Source organism: Megalobrama amblycephala, linkage group LG13 (assembly GCF_018812025.1).
Source record: "Megalobrama amblycephala isolate DHTTF-2021 linkage group LG13, ASM1881202v1, whole genome shotgun sequence".
In the NCBI taxonomy this organism is placed as follows: domain Eukaryota; kingdom Metazoa; phylum Chordata; class Actinopteri; order Cypriniformes; family Xenocyprididae; genus Megalobrama; species Megalobrama amblycephala.
Genome location: NC_063056.1, coordinates 14169986 through 14187383, shown reverse-complemented (window position 1 = coordinate 14187383; position 17398 = coordinate 14169986). Strand labels below are relative to the sequence as shown.

At 35.5% G+C, this 17398-nt stretch overlaps 1 protein-coding gene across 4 annotated transcripts in view; it reads left to right on the top strand.

Moving 5' to 3' along the window:
* fam131bb (family with sequence similarity 131 member Bb) overlaps nucleotides 1-17398 on the top strand; it is a 65005-nt gene that overhangs the window by 17009 nt on the left and 30598 nt on the right. For all 4 annotated transcript variants that reach the window (XM_048154073.1, XM_048154072.1, XM_048154071.1 and 1 more), the window contains exon 2: nucleotides 15736-15773. In XM_048154073.1, coding sequence (XP_048010030.1) covers nucleotides 15736-15773 — 38 coding nt within the window. The remainder of the gene's footprint in view (nucleotides 1-15735; nucleotides 15774-17398) is intronic.

Here is a 17398-nt window from a genome sequence, read left to right as displayed (position 1 = left end):
TACTTGGATGCGCTCTCTACATTTTTCATTAACATAACGCAATAGAAACAGCCTCAAATAAAATATAAACAGGTGAAGATAATCGCTTCTGAAAGCTGCAATTGATTTTTCATTGTTTAAATCAATGGACAATATCTCGTATTTTTCCGTGGGCACTCGACCATTTCCGTGGGTGCTCGAGCCCTTGCACCTTAAACATTAATGACACAGATGGCAGCAGGTATTATTAGGCTGCTGTCACTTTAAGTTCTCATGGACAGATCCAATAAACTGATACACATCGGATTTTCCACCAAATGTTTATGTGGATACTTCGCTCAATGGGCATTTTGACATAATAGTGTGTGTCAGCGCAAGTACCACATCAAGTTATTTTTTATTGCCTACTTGTGCTTAATAACTCTTTTTAACATCATATTCGCTGTCAGGAATCTGGTTGTTTGTGAATGGAATCTGTTAGTGTATTGTCTTGGTCACATTGCAACACTCCACACACTATAGGAAAAAAACTGTTAAATATGATTTATTATTATTATTATTATTATTATGTTAGTAGTCTCTAACATTTTGAAAATCAGATAAGATTTTAAAAATCTTTTAGTGTGGGCCAGCCTTCAGAGACAAAATTGGTGACAGTGTACAACAAATCATTTATTATTTCACTGTTTTTTTAAACCTTTTGTTTGTGAAACAAGAATTTATCAAGTGATATTGGTTGATTATGAAAAAAGGCAGGCCCTGTAATACTTTTTATGCATCAAAGATGGAATGCTATGGCAGGAAAAACAAAATTTAAAAAAATTTAAAAAATCTTCTGGATTGTTTCAGATCTGACTCATGACCTTTAACTCTATCTTGCAATGGCTGAAACAACTTTCATTAGTATTTCTCCTATTAGCTCTGAGAACCTGTTGGCAGAGGCTGATAAAATTCAAGTTTTTCTGTAACAAGAACAATACAGTATATGCCTGGAGAGGACATGAGGGATTCAATCCACTTATGTTTTTGTCAAATCCTTATAATTGCAAGTGAAATGTTTGCTGACAGGACCATTTGTGCATTTGAGCTGACCACACATAAGCTTTATTGAAAACGTGTTTTTGAAAGGATGTTGCTAAGGGTGCTAATCTCCTAGTATTAACTTGTTTGCTGCCTACAGTAACTCATCCTGGACTGTTGCTAAGGACATGAATGACACATCAAATAATAAGTCTTTTTGAGGAGAGGTTGCTTTCATATAGCTACAAGACGTCTACAAAAACTAAAGAAGTTGGAGAAAAAAAAAAAAAGGCCCATCCAAAATGAATAAGAGCTGACTATTTCAAAAACAAAATAGACAAATAGAGTATATATATGTATGTGTGTGTGTGCTTGAAGTGGGCCGGTACTCTTCTATGTTTTAATCTGTAGCGTACCCTCACTTTTTCTTGCGTACCAGCACTTCTCACATGAGTGGCACGTTAGGCTCGTTCACCAGCGCGCTCCAAAAGTGTGATAAGATTTGCTCGAGCTGTTTCTATTGTGACGCTGATGATAAAATGTGCAACTAATTTGAATTCTATTGAGAATGCACTGTAAAAAAAAATTCCTGTAAAATTTACGGTAAAAAAATGGCAGCTGTGGTTGCCAGAACTTTACCGTAAAAAATAGGGTAGCAACATTATAGGTTTTACAGGACCGCACTTAGTTTACTGTCTTTTTTACAGTATAATTTAAAGGTTTATATTATAATAATTACAGTTCATAACTGTTTATTTTACACACTGTAAAAAAAAATTCTGTTAAAAAACCGGCAACTGTGGTTGCCAGAAATTTACTGTAAAAAAAATACGGTAGCAACATTTTAGGTTTTCCAGATTTAACTTAATGTTAGAGTAAAACAATGTATTAACTGATATAATCAGTTATATTAGCGCGCGATTTAAAGGGGACGTGCGCTGAATCGGTACATAGTTAACGATGCCCCAAAATAGGCAGTTAAAGAAATTAATAAAAAAAAATCTATGGGGTATTTTGAGCTGAAACTAAACAGACACATTCAGGGGACACCTTAGACTTATATTACATCTTGTAAAAACTGGTTCTAGGGCACCTTTAAATGTACCATTAGATCTATTACAGTTATTCACCGTATATAGTACGGAAACTTTATGTAAACCAATTAACTGTTTTTCACTGTAGCATTTTTACAGTCATTTTACATCATTTAGATAATCTGTTAAGGGAACAGATTTTTCACCAAAGATTTATATTGCAACTGTGGAATGTTGTAGCTATAATTTCTAAATGTGTAGTTTGTTATTTTTCATAACAATGTGTTATTGGAATGAAGTGGTTACTTGGTACCTACCAAAAGTGTTGCAAGGAAGGACAACTGGTGAACCCACTAACCTGGCAAATCCAGCTGTACAATGACCTGGTAAACATGACTTCAGAGGTTGCATAACATCAGCCAATCAGATTAGAGCTTGCCAGATCAAGAAACTGCTTTCCAGTTTTGGGTACAATATAGCAGACAGCTAACTTTTCACCAAGTTAATGATAAAATGTGCAAAAAAAGATCCTACACTCTAAAAATGCTGGGTTAAAAACAACCCAAGTTGGGTTGAAAATGGACAAACCCAGCAATTGGGTTGTTTTAACCCAGCGGTAGGGTTAAATGTTTGCCCAACCTGCTGGGTAGTTTTATTTAACTCAACTATTGTTTAAAAATTACTGTATTGCTTAAAATTAACCCAAAGTATGTTGGAAATGAACATTTATTAATGTTCAATGAATAATTATTAAACAATAAACATTTATTAAATTGCTTATTAATAAACTATTAAACTATTACATTTATATTAATAAAATATTAAAGCTTATTAATAAACATTCACCTTTTGTCTATTATTGTTGCCTCTAATTGCATCTGGTTTTTAATTTCCCAACTATTTTGGGTTCATTTTAAGCTAGCCATATAGCAGTTTTTAAACAATAGTTGGTTTAAATAAAACTACCCAGCAGGTTGGGCAAACATTTAACCCAACCGCTGGGTTAAAACAACCCAATCGCTGGGTTTGTCCATTTTCAACCCAACTTGGGTTGTTTTTAACCCAGCATTTTTTAGAGTGTATAGTCTTATATTGAATTGATAACACCTAGCAACCATTCAGAATGCCCAAGCAACCACACACAAAAATCCCTTCAGAAAACCTTAGCAAACACCACTCAGGGTTCATTTCCATGATTTAATGGAATAAGGTGGAATTTTTTTGGAAGACATGGAATGATTTAAATTGTTTAGCCATACAAATAAAAGAGAGTGGAGACATGTTTCCCTACAGTACTGTTTATGTGATTGTATAATTTGTACCTTTGTCAGGATTCTCTGTCCAGTGCAGACATTCAGTAAAGCAGCTTACTAAAATACACATTGTGCCAGGAAACCTGAAAATTGCTCAGTAAGCTGCAAGTTCCAACTCTGTTTGGCATGATTAAAAAAAAATCTAACACGGAAGCTTAGAGAGATTTACAAAACCTCAACCTGAGCACAGTGAAAACAAAACAGAATGTTTCTTGCAACCGATGGATGTGATCGTGGAGGCAATGTAAATCCACAACAAATGTATGGCATATGGTTGATATTAATCCAATTTGCAATGCTCGCAAATACAAACGCGTGAATGCTGAGTAACACTATGAGGTGTGCAGTCACTTTTGTTTAGTCTTTATCCAGATAGCTGAGCTTTAGGGCCATTGGATAGGCAGTGTGTGTGAGAAAGGTGTATATAATTTCTATGAAGTGTTAATGCTGGCTAAATGAATCCCAGACGTGTGTTACTGTGTGTGTGTGTGTGTGTGTGTGTGTGTCTGTGTGTGTGTGTCTGTGCTTGTATTGTTATCCAGGGCACACACTGCCTTGGGCACCTTAAGATTTACGTCAAGAAAATATGTTTTATCTGGAAGAGGTGATTAATTCAATGCACAGGTGAAAGGTCAAAGGTCAGAAGTCAAGGAGGAACCAGAAAATCACACTCGCTATGTAATGAGGAAGAGATGAATAGGGATTAAGTGCTGAGAGAGGAGAAGAAAGAGAGCTACTATAGACAGTCCTGCAGAGTCAACAGACTCATAATGAATATTAATGCTTACATTTATGTGGTTTTGGGTGAATGATAAACAGTCATCAGGACTGTAAATACCATGGGAGTTTAGTTATTTTTCTGTCAGACATCCAGGTCACAAAAACAATGGGACAAAAAGTGATCGAATCATCATCCTGGTTTAGTGCAGGTTAGCAGAGTTCCTCCAAGGTCATTAAGGGCATCTGCCGCATTCACAGCTTGAACTGAATTGGCTTCTGTATTCTAGGATGCTGAGTGAATGGAGGCCATTAGATGCTGCAGGACTCTATTATCATTTTTTCAACTTCAGTGACATTTAATAATAATTGCCAGTCATTATCAAATCAGTCATACGGTCAGTAGGAGTTGCTTAGTGTGTTTATCTTCAAAGAGCATTTGAGTTAGATCAATTAAAAGCATATCATCAGGGGTTAAATTATATTCTAAAAAGAAAAAATATCAATTTAGTTGTCAATTTATTCAATTTCCTGTATGCTAGAGTTTCTGTTTGATCCAATACACACATTCCATTTCCATTTTGATGGAAGTCTATTCTGCCTCAGAGCTTAAAAAAAGGTAATGATGACAATATTTCTCACAGTTGGGACTTTATTTATTGTAACTGCGACTTCATATGATTTAATATTTTACAATTGCAACTTTGTTTCTAGGAAATGCGACTTTATTTGTCTTTATATCTCACAATGGACCCTTATCATGGACTGTGATGATGCATTTTTACGGTCATCAGCATCGTAAATCTTGCAAAGTTTTTTATATTTTCATTTTTTTAAAAATGTATATACATTTATAACACTATACTTAGTATTGCATTACCTTTTCATCAAATTACAAAAAACTAGTTAATGCTGCTGTTAGGGTGTTTCTAATACAGCGGCTGTGGGAGTGATGGTAAAGTTGACATCTTTCTCTCTTCTGACTGCCGTTATCAATCTCTCTCTATTTCTTTTCATCTTTTTGAAAGTTGTGAAAACACTGTTGTTGAGTTTTTCTTTTGCTATTTAACCATTTTAACTATTTCACCCCTAGATGGAGCCAATGAAAAAATTATTTTTCTTAAAATTCTTATTATTGAACATATAAAAAATGACCTCAAGCTGGTTTTTTTGTCAATTTATGTTTTTATCTAAAAGATATAAAACTCTACCGTACGGCTGAGATGTCAGTTTATGGTAAATCTTTTTACCACATTTTTTACATTTGTGGTACTATTTTATGGGCTTTTCTGAATAATAAACATACCTGTAACAGTGTTAGTATGTCTTAGATACCTTCCATAATTATTACACAGTAAAAAACGTTGGGTTATTTTATTAACCCAACCGTTGGGTTACACATATTGGGTCACTAGGTTGGGTTATTTACCAAAAATGTTGGGTCATTTTTAAAATCGTTGGGTTATTTTTATTAATAACCCATCTGTTGGGTTAAAAATAACCCACAGTTGGGAAGGTGCTATGTTAACCCATAGTTGGGTTACTTGTTGGGTTATTTTTAACCCAACATTTTTTAGTGAGTAGGGTTCACATTTAAAAAAAAAAAAAAACATTTATACACTACATATTGTCTTGTGGTGGTCGATATAATATCCAGTCCATTTTCAGTGAATTTAATTCATAACCATTTCAATAAATTCAGCAAATTTCAGTAAATTCAGGTAATATGGCAATTTAAAGCATTTTTCACAACAGGAATACTGCAAGTTTTGTAAAATATCTAAGTCTATTTATCGTCCATAAATTCTATTTTTAGTCATTTTACTTGAGCTCCTGAATGTTCAAACTAGAGTTTTTCTAATTTTTTGGTTTGGTTGTATAAAAGCACTCTGAAATGGTTGGTTGTTTTACTTTATAAGCACTCTCTAATGCTCTGCTGAAGCTTGCGGTGTGAAACAAATCATACCATATGTAGAAGTGTGAATGCAAATATTAGCTACACTTGCTTGATTTCACACATTGTGAAATGAATTACCAATATTTGCAAAATGGACACTATTTCTGTTGCCATAATAGTCTTCTTCTTCATCAGTTTTCTCTAAAAACTTGCAAAATCTCTGTCAAAGTACTACAGTTGAAGAAGAATTTAGTTCGCCACTAATATAAAAATATGTTCTATATAGTGGGCAAACACTGGAGGGCCACTGCCCTGCATAGTTTAGCTCTCCAACCCTGATAAAACTCACCTGCCTGTAGTTTTCTAGTAATCCTGAAGGCATTGATTAGCTGGTTCAGGTGTGTTTGATTAGGGTTGGAGCTAAACTCTGCAGGGCAGTGGCCCTCCAGGACCGAGTTTGCCCACCCCTGTTCTATATGAATGCAATCCAGACATGCTATATCTGCCATTTTTGGCATTGCAATGTAAATTGTGTTGCTTCCATGCAATTTACAAGTCCTCTTCCAAGGCCTCATGGGATAGTAAAGTGTCTTTGTATGTATGTAACACTCACTTTTCATTACCCGATCAGTTCCTTTCCACTCGCAAAATAAAATACTGCATAAATGTATGTGTGAGTAACATTTATGAAATTGTATTTTATATTCCATTAAGTTTTTACTATGTCTGCTTGAGGAAAAAAATAAAAAATATCCCCATGGACATCCTCATAATCCACTCTTAGATGACCCTATTGTCACACTTCAGTTCCTACCATCTGGCTATTTTTACCCTTTACAGACATATCAACCGTACGGTCACGCATAGTTTTGGAAAGTCATGGCAAACAGGTGTTTCTCTATTTCTCTTATATTTTTCCATATTTCTATTGTTTAGACTCTACCCTACTAACTACAACATTGTGGTTTGATTCCCTCCTTAACTGATACCATGTTTGACCCTATTATTCGATGAACGATCAGCAACTTCATTCTTTCGTGAAAATTTAAAAGTCCCATCCCTCCATGACAAAAGCAGATAATGGGGTGGGACAATAGAGCTGTGGTAGATTTTTGTCTCATCTCCTTCATTTGACTGATTTTTTTCACACTCAAAGTAAGGTCTACCGTACTGTTGAGAAATCAGTTAAAGGGTTTTAAGAAAATAGGAACACAAAAAATATATTTAATGAAGTCTCTCATTCACCACTATAGAATTTTACCCAACTGACTACTTCCGCTTCCTAGAAACCCGGAAATGTGAAAAGGGTCTATTGCAAATTTGTTTTCATTATTGCAGCTTTATATCTTGCATATCTTATCTTATGTGTGTTCTGTCACAAAATACGATAAAATATAAGCCTAATATATATTGAAATGTGACTTTATATTGTTAAATTTTATCAGTATTTCTCATAATTGCAACTTCATATCTCCCAGTATGCATTCTCGCTCACACTTTATAGTTCACTGCAACTCTTTTTCTAGGAATTTCAACTTTATTTCTTACAAATAAATCTTATATCTCACAGTTTTTACTTTATTATTGTGACTTTATCTCTCACAATTGTGGCCTTATTTCTCACAATCGCAGACTTACTGTATATCTCACAATGCAACTTTATTTTAAACTATCTCACCATGATAATTTCTCCTCTGAGGTGGAAACAGGCTTTCATATCATATAGCAATTGTGCTTCTCAACAAAATAAAAAATAAAAATTAAAAGTTAAATTAAACCTTTATTATGTGTGCGCAGATCCCCACACTCCTCTTTTAGACATGTGCTCCACCTTACTTTGCAGCCAAGTTTCATTCCGGTCAACCTCTGCATATTCACAGCAGTAAATACACATATATGCTTAACAAGAGATATATATCTTCATAATGTCTGGCTCCTGATGTTGACAAAGACAGTGAGTGATCACTAAAGGGACAGAATAAAATGGCTGACGTTAGTGTATCAGTAGGTCAGTGTGTCACAACGTTAGCCATCACTCCAGAGACCACAGAGCTACTCTGTCATCCAGACAGAGAGATCAACTAACAGTTCCCCTCTCAAATATCTAATTGCACTGCTTTCTATTTCTTCATCCTCATTGTATAACACAAACATCAGGCATATCTTTGGTTGCACTAATTATTCTAGTAATGCATGAGACCTTCATACACAAATGAATTTAATTACTTAAAAAAACACACACACAAATAAAAATTAAGGACAGTTTTATTTATTATGTTGACATTTTCTGTATAGTAAGTTGGGGTGGGACATATCAAAAGGCTAATCACTTTTTCAAATAGCCAATAGTCTTTCATTTTACATCACAGCTATGAAACATGATTTGTTACTTTGCTATTTGCATTATACTTTTTTACATTTTCAACTTTCACTCAAAAAAAATGAACTTTCATTGTTGTTAGTTTCACTCAAACCATCCTTGTTCACATTACTTGAACTCATGTACCTACATGAACTTAATTTAACTGAGTTGTTCCTACTAAAATGCGTATTGTCAGCTTTACTTAATAAGTGTTTGTTTAGACAACTTAACATTGCTGAGTGAAACGCACAAATTAATGTTGACATAACTAACTGGGTGGGTCTGTAGTTCCCAGCATGCTTTGTAAGGGACTGCATTAAGAGAGTAAATTTAGGGGTTAAAGTGTTATTTTATGTGTTTTTCAGTAAAGGGAAAGATGTTGTTAGTTTATGTTAGTGTTTAATGTTAAGCTATGTTGGACATTTAGAGGGGTTTCTGTAATGTTTTTGAATTTTGTGGTTATCATTATGCAGAAGAGAGACGCCTGTGTTTAGACTGTGAGCCTCATTTACGCATGTTTATAGGATTAAATTCCTGCTCTCAATTCAACTGAGTTTGTTCAATGAGTTCTTTTTTTTTGAGTGCATTTAGAGCAAATATTTTTTGAGTGCATTTTGTAGAGCAAATAGTTCATTTAATAAGGTAAATTAAGTCAATACGTGTTCACCTTAAACTGCTGTAAGGCTTGATTTTCCTGCTAAACGAAAACTGAGATCAAGCATCCTGCAATAAAGCAATAAAGCGTATCTGGAGAGAAGATCTTAAAAGAATAGCATAGGACAACGCCTTGCCCCCACATATCTACAGTATGCAACCCCCCCCCACACACACAAACTCTCCTTCCCCCTGCCTCAAGTCACTGAAAATTTATGTATAATGTAACTTGTATATATATTGTTTTTCCCTTTCATGTTTGGTATCATTTTAAATGTCTCAGTGCGATTGGTAAAATGGTCTCAATTTCACAGCAGTCACTGGTATTATGAAAAAGATTGAAAACTAAGGAAAATTCTGTCCTCTTTTTGGGTGGTGTCTCTTCTCCTCTCCCCTAAAACAGGTGTTGGTGTAATAAACATTTACGATCCTTTTGTTCTGGTCCTGGTATAAAAGGTAAAGAGCAAAGCAGTCAGGGGGAATCATCTGTAGCCAGAGGCCCCCACAGAGATGGGTGAATGTCTGAAGACATTCACGCATCACTGTGTGTATATATGCATTTCTTTGAGTAATCGATGTTATGCATTTAACATTTCTGAATTGGCTTCTAATTGTCTAATTGTAATGTAATTGGCATGATATATTTTTACTTGACAAATAAAATGTTATATTTGATTTACTCTGGATTCTTCTGAAATCATTATGACCGGTAGATTATTGGAGTCCATATTTCCGCAAATCTGCGTCAGGATAGATTAAAACTAAAGGTTCAATGAAAGGAGCATGTTGCACATCATGGGACCTTTTGATTTTTGTTTATCAACTGGCTTAGCAAGTTGCAGTATCGTGACTAAGAAAACTGTGTTTTTGTATGAACAAGCATGTGGCGGTTCGACTCAAATGCATTAGTAAACCCTGTACCCTCTGACTAAGATCAGAACTGGCGAGTTTGTGATCATGAAAAGCACTAAAACGGCCGAAGTGACTTTTCTAAGTGATATGGGTCCGTAATGAAAGAATAATTGAAAATAAGAGATACCCAGAATAATCAAATATCTAAATTAATACATAACAAATGATTAATTTCTAATTGGAGACACAACCTAAGAATAAGAATCATTTGAAACTGGAGTCAGATTAAACGAGTGAAATTAAGTGAACTTCACAGAGACGCTGAAAAGGCATACACGCATTAACCTTCGCCCAACGCCGTCGGACTCTGTTTTTGGGCCGATGGGGGGGTTCCTTACACTGCACATATAAATATTATGTAACAGTGACAAATTCAAATGATTCATATTTACTCAAAGAAATTTCAAAATTGTCAGCTTTACTTGAATTTCTTTTGTTTATACGACTAAATTGTTATTTGTACATATTACTCAATTTAGTTGCATGGAACCACTTGACACTGCTTTTTTAAGTAAATCCAGCATTTCTTTTGAGTGTTCTTAAAGGGGTTAGTTCACTAAAAAAATGAAAATTCTGACATTAATTAATTACTCACCCTCATGTCATTCAAAACCAGTACAACTGACAGTCTACGCAACTACCACTTTCAACCCCAGAAAGGTAGTAAAGACATCAAAACGTATTACCACAAGAGCAGATGTTGTTAAGTGATTGAACATTAGAGATTAATATTTTGTAAATAAAGTGGTAAATTATGGTTTGTTTGTTTTTTTTTTGTGCAAACAAAGCACTTGCGTCACTTCATAAAATTGAGGTTAAACGATTGGAGTCACATGGATTACTTTAATGATGTCTTTACTACCTTTCTGGGGCTTGGAAGTGGTAGTTGCATAGGCTGTCTACGGAGGGACAGAATGCTCTCATATTTCATTAAAAAGATCTTCATTTGTGTTCTGAAGCTGAATGAAATTCTTTGGGGTGTGGAACGACATGAGGGTGAGTAATTAATGACAGAATTTTCATTTTTGGGTGAACTAACCCTTTAAGTGTGTAATGTTTCTGTTTGAGCATGAAAAAGGTCTGCAAAGTTATAAAATACACTCCAAAGGGAGTTATTCCTCTATCAACAAGACAGCAAGCACTGTTTTGGGACTCCCTGAAATGCCTTGGGAACTTACACCACACAATATCCCTCATTTAAATAATTCCTGCCCAATATGCAAAAAAGGGGGTGAGGCTTTGCTTTAACAGTGAGTTGAAACTCATGATTATTTCCTAAACATGAAAAGACCAATCACAACACAATGGCCCAGCCAACCAGGGGCTTCATAGAGACTGGTACTGTCTCAGTGTTTCAGACAAACTGGGAAGAGAGGTGCTGCAATAATGTAAAATATGTGAAAAATAATGTGTTTTTTTGGAAAAATCAAGCATGCACATCTGTTCTAGTAGACCCCCAAAACAAAATCAAGGCTTTAATTGTTTAAGGGCATAATAGGTCCCCTTTTAGGAGGATATCATCTGCTCTGAAATCAGTTTAATAGCATATTTCAATCTCATATTTATCCACAATGATTAATTAATTCAAATGAATTAGTGCAACAAGTGCATCTACAACCATTACACCATCTCTGAAAAAGAAAGGTCACCAACACCAAAATCCTTTGTAAATATCCCACATAATTAGCACAGTGTAAGGTTACACACTCGAGCCCATGTCAGGGCTGACTATGAAAGAATATTACTCATTTAATAATGTGAGAAATCACCCTGAGACCAAAGCTGTATTTAAGCTTAATTAGCACAGGGCCTTCAGTAATTAAGTTTCTGTGGAATCAGGATTAGTCTGTGTAAGGAAGGAGAAAAATAAATAAATAAAAGGATAGGATTCGTTAATCATTCAGAGAGAGGCCTGAATACAGGTGACCTGTTTTCCACTGAATCTGTTTTATCCCATCATTTTTTAAGTGATGGACTGCATAATTATTTAATTCTGTTATTAGGGCACTTATGAAGTGGGCCAATACATGAGAACTAATGGAATCTATAACAATGTTATGCTACAGTGGTTGGTGGATAGAAAAATTAGTTTGTCGCTTTCTTTTCTGTTTACTTGAATTCCTGTTTAACTCTCCCTTGCCACCTCCACATGTAGTCTCCTTCTCTCTCTTTCTCTATTGTTGTAGTGTTTTACCAGTAGGTCAAGCTGCGCTTATAATGAAAGAACAGCATGAACGTAGGCAGGTGAATGGTGTTGGGATCTGATTCAATTATGCTTTCAATGCAGTCATTTTCTGTTGTTGATGGCTCTAACCATTTGCTCTCATTGCTAGTGTTTCTCTAAGTTGCCTTTCGATCACAATAATCTTCACAGTGAACAGTAGCAGGAAATGACTGTGATGGAGCATAACGTCTTGTACCTGTAGAGATTAACTGTAATAAGGATGTCCAGTGATATGTGTTTAGGTTCCCAGGGTGCACTGCAGCAAGTTTTTTTAATATATATTATATTACACACACACACACATATATATATATATATATATATATATATATATATATATATATATATACACTATTCACTGGTTTATTTTGCTGTTGCATATATACACTCACCGGCCACTTAATAAGGTACTCCGTGCTAGTAACGGGTTAGACCCTTTTGCCTTCAGAACTGCCTTAATTCTTAGTGGCATAGATTCAACAAGATTCTGGAAACATTCCTCAGAGATTTTGGGCCATATTGACATGATAGCATTACGCAGTAGCTGCAGATTTGTTGGCTCCACATCCATGATGCAAATCTCCTGTTCCACTAAATCCCAAAGGTGCTCTATTGGATTGATATCTGGTGACTGTGGAGTCCATTTGAATATAGTGAACTCACTGTCATGTTCAAGTAACCAGTTTCAGATGACTTCAGCTATGGTGCATTATCCTGTTTGATAGATTGGTACACTGTGGTCATAAAGAGATGGACGGCATGGATGGTCAGCAGCAATACCCAGGTACGCTGTGGTGTGTAAACAATGCTCAGTTGGTACTAAGGGGCCCAAAGTTGCTGAGGGGCCCATTACACCACCAGCAGCAGTCTGAACCACTGATACAAGGCAGGATGGATCAATGCTTCCATGTTGTTTACTTCAAATTCTGACCCAAATGTCACAGTAGAAATCGAGACTCGTCAGACCAGGCAATGTTTTCCAATCTTCTATTGTCCAATTTTGGTGAGTCAGTGTGAATTGTAGGCTCAGTTTCCTGTTCTTAGCAGACAGTAGTGTCACTCGGTGTGTCTTCTGCTGCTGTAGCCCATTTGCTTCAAGGTTCATTCTTCATCAAGGCATTTTTGCCCACAAAACTGCCACACACTGGATATTTTCTCTTTTTTGGACCATTCTCTGTAAACCCTAGATTGTTGTGAATGAAAATCCCAGTAGATCAGCAGTTTCTGAAATACTCAGACCAGTCCACCTGGCACCAACAACCATTTCACCTTCAAAGTCACTTAAATCACCTTTCTTCCCCATTCTGATGCTCAGTTGAACGTCAGCAGATCATCTTGGCCGTGGCTGTGTTCGAAATTGCCCACCTATACACTCATTCACTACTCCCTACATTACTCCACAATAGTCCACTTGAAGGAGTGAATGAAAACAAATGAGTGAATTCAGACACTGAGTGTGCTTGAAGGGCTGCTACATTTGCATAGCGAACACTCAATATTGATCGTCTATCAACTCTTCAGAAAGAATATTTTCCGTGGTCACAGAAAAAATAACTCTTTCTTAGCATGTAGCTGTGATCGTAATCGTTATCATTGACATTGGTTAATAAGCAGGTCAGAATCAACTCGCAACACATGTTTTATTTAACTAAATCACAAACACATAGACTAAACACACACAGACATTCACACATCACGCATACATACGAAATGAGAGAGTGGAAATGAATTTGAACCATAGCATAACAGGGGAATGAAGTTATGAAAAGAGCCATTTAACTAGCTGGAAGAACCATCAGTTTCTCACTATAAAGCACCTTTATTAAGAAAGGTATTCACAACTTAATACTAAATCACCGTTTAGTGTTCAAATGTATGATACTTGTAAATGCCTTAGCTGTTGAGGAGCATCCGGACCTGCAGGCTCAGGAGAAATTCTTGATGGTTCGGTCTGATAGTGCTGAAGGTGTAATCAATATCTTCTGCATTGAATGAGAAATGACGATGAACTTGCACTGTTGAAGAAGAACAAAAGAGCCGTGCGATCTGCGTGGGGGCTTTTTAACCTCTACAGAAGTCACACCTTTGAGTTTTGGCTTGTTTCTTTATTTGAAAGTGACCTCATTTTCATGAGGGAAGTAAGCTAGCAGTTTGCGTCCATTTATACTCTAATAAATATAACCAACATACAATGCATTCTATGAGAAGGTAATGTCCAACTAAGTGTGAGTCATTAAACAAGGAGTAATTTGATATGAGACACCACCTAGATGGGTACATTATCTAACAGTTCTATTATCAGACATGCATAACACTATACAGTATACAAAATAACAATATATGAACAGTAATGAAACACAAAAAGTACTGGGGAAATGCATGTTCATTCATTTAGACAGATTTGTCAATGAATTAGTGGCAAGGATTCCATTTCTATGGACCGAATGTATGATTTTTGTGGGGGCGCATTCCAGAGTCTGCATGTTATGAAGACTGACTTTTACAATTGTGTGTTTGATTGATTCAGATGCTACATCTGCTATATATAAGGGTTATCGATCAATTAAAGTGTTTAAATGAATAATTAATAATTAATTGCACCTAATACTAAAATTTGTAATCATAAATGTTTGCACATTGAACCCCCAAATGAATGTAGATATCAACATAATAAACATAAAATAAATACATTTGTTTAGTCTTTTTACCAAGTACTATCATGAATAATATTGTATATATCAACACCAATACTGATAATGGTTCCTCAATTAAATGGATTTTCAGATTCTGTGAATAATTATAACTGATAATTTAGTAACAAATATTACAGAACATGATCAATCTTACAACTTATATAACAAACTTCCAACAACCTATTATAATAACGGCTGTATTAGCTAATCTCTGCTAATGTTGAATGTGAAATAATTGCTGAAGATGCTTTTCTGTTTTTGTCATTACTGTATTTGCTCTCTTTGTGTGAATGAGAGCTGTCTGTTTTTTATTACATCAAAGATTATTTTGTGCATTCATTTTCAAGTTGCAAATGGATAAACCCTTAGATAATTTTGTTATATGCAACATCAGTATTGAACATTTTGTTACTTATTTCTGCATTCTGTTTAATGGGTTTCTCAGTAATGGCTGTGTCCATTTGCACTTGCGTGCACCCATTTTCCTTAACTGTTTATAATAAGGTTATATTGTTTCTGTACTATCACATATTAGATTGCCATATAGTGTAGATTGCATGTTATGATCATGTTTAGTCAATCTAATGATTAGCTTATTTTCTCCTTGTACCACAGTGCAACCCATTAAGTTCTGTAACAATATTATATTGGCTTGGAAAAATTCTTAGCAAATTCTTAGCAACACTAATCACCATAATGGTGACTTCTAATTAAACTTTTTTCCCCTAGTAATTTAGGAAGTAGAAATAGACTGCATTAATTAAATTAGTAAATTCCTCAAATTATTTTTGCATTCATTTTTTTTTATTTTTTATTTAGATTGTAGCCACATACTCTTCCAATAACAACATATATGCACTGCTTTTACTTTTCCTATTTGAGTCTCAAAGCATGCTGCTATAATTTCCTTGTATCTCCTTCTCTCTCCAGCAGCAGATGGAGTTCCCGTGCAGAAGGATGGGGAACAGGTAAGAGAGCTGCCGATTACACCAACATTCATACTAAATTAACCAAATCTCTCAACAGCGCTGACACTCTATGACACCCCACACCACAAATTCCTGTTTAGGGGAAAATAGCATCCTGCTCCAAGATGGAGGCCAAGGTGTCCAGAACAGGAAGAGATTATCTCAGTTAGGGAAGTGAGCCAGCTCTCCTCCGTAACCGCAGAAAAGCATTGCTAGCACATTAGCCTAGTTAACAACATGTATGCTTACCAGAACTGGCTCGTAGTTTTTTTCTGTTCTAGTCGTTAGCATTTATTTTTGGTTTAAGTTTGCGTGTTCCAATGCCTCACATTCTTAAGAACTGACCCAGAAAGCAGGCTTATAGTATTTGCCTTCAGCTGCAGTGACACTGACTGATTCTGGGTCTGTGCTTAAGGGTAAGATGATTTTGTTCAGTGGATGCTCAGTATTACAAATGACACATCACATTGCTTGCTTTTATTTCTTCATCTACTCTTGCCTCTGTCTTCATACATACTATTTGAACGAGTAAGCACATTCATTTTATCTCACACAAAGCATACATATGAGATTTCCTCCCTCTCTCTTTTTTCTAAGCTTTGAAGCTGATTCCATTATCAGACATGAGGTTTGCTACATGAAGACAGAAAATATGAAATTCTAAAAGGTCTCGTCATGAGCATGTTCTTATCAATAAATAAATACACACACCTCTCTGTCATCTGTGTCACCCCTTTCTGGTTCTGAAGAACATGACTGAATTTAAAAATTAGAAAACAAGTGATATTAAGTGTGTTAAGCAGATTTTACATGCAGACCTAATGACAACAAACAAATGACTTTAGATACGTAATGTGACTTATTTCTGAATGAAACACAATATTAATTTTATATCCTACAGTTATAGTTAAATACTTACATTGTATACGATGATATTGGCAGTCATTTTGTCTATCTTCGCTCCATTAAAGATTAGTTCACTTTCAAATGAAAATTATCCCAAGCTTTACTCACCTTCAAGCCATTCTAGGTGTATATGACTTTCTTCTTTCCGATGAACACAAACAGAGAAATAATAAATATCCTGACGCATCCGAGCTTTATAATGGCAGTGAACAGGTTTCACGAGTATGAGCTGAAGAAAGTGCTTCCATCCACATTCATCCATCATAATCCACACGGCTCCAGGGGGTTAATAAAGGCCTTCTGAAGAGAAGCGATGCATTTGTGTAAAAAAATATCCATGTTTAACAAGTTATGAAGTTTAATATCTAGCTTCCGTTAGACCGCCTTCCATATTCAACATACAAAGAAAGTATAAAACTCTTGCAGTTCAAAAACACTTACGCTACATTCTACGCATTCCCTATTTAATTTACGGAAAAAGAGTAACTGATGCGACGCCAGTTTACACTTTCTTCGCGTAACCTGAATACGGAAGGCGGTCTGGCGGAAGTAGATATTTTACTTTATAACTTGTTAAATATGGATTTTTTTTTACACAAACGCATCGTTCCGCTTCAGAAGGCCTTTATTAACCCCCCGGAGCCGTTTATAATGGATGGATGTGGATGGAATCACTTTCTTCATCTCATACTCGTTGATCCCGCTTATAATGCTCGGAT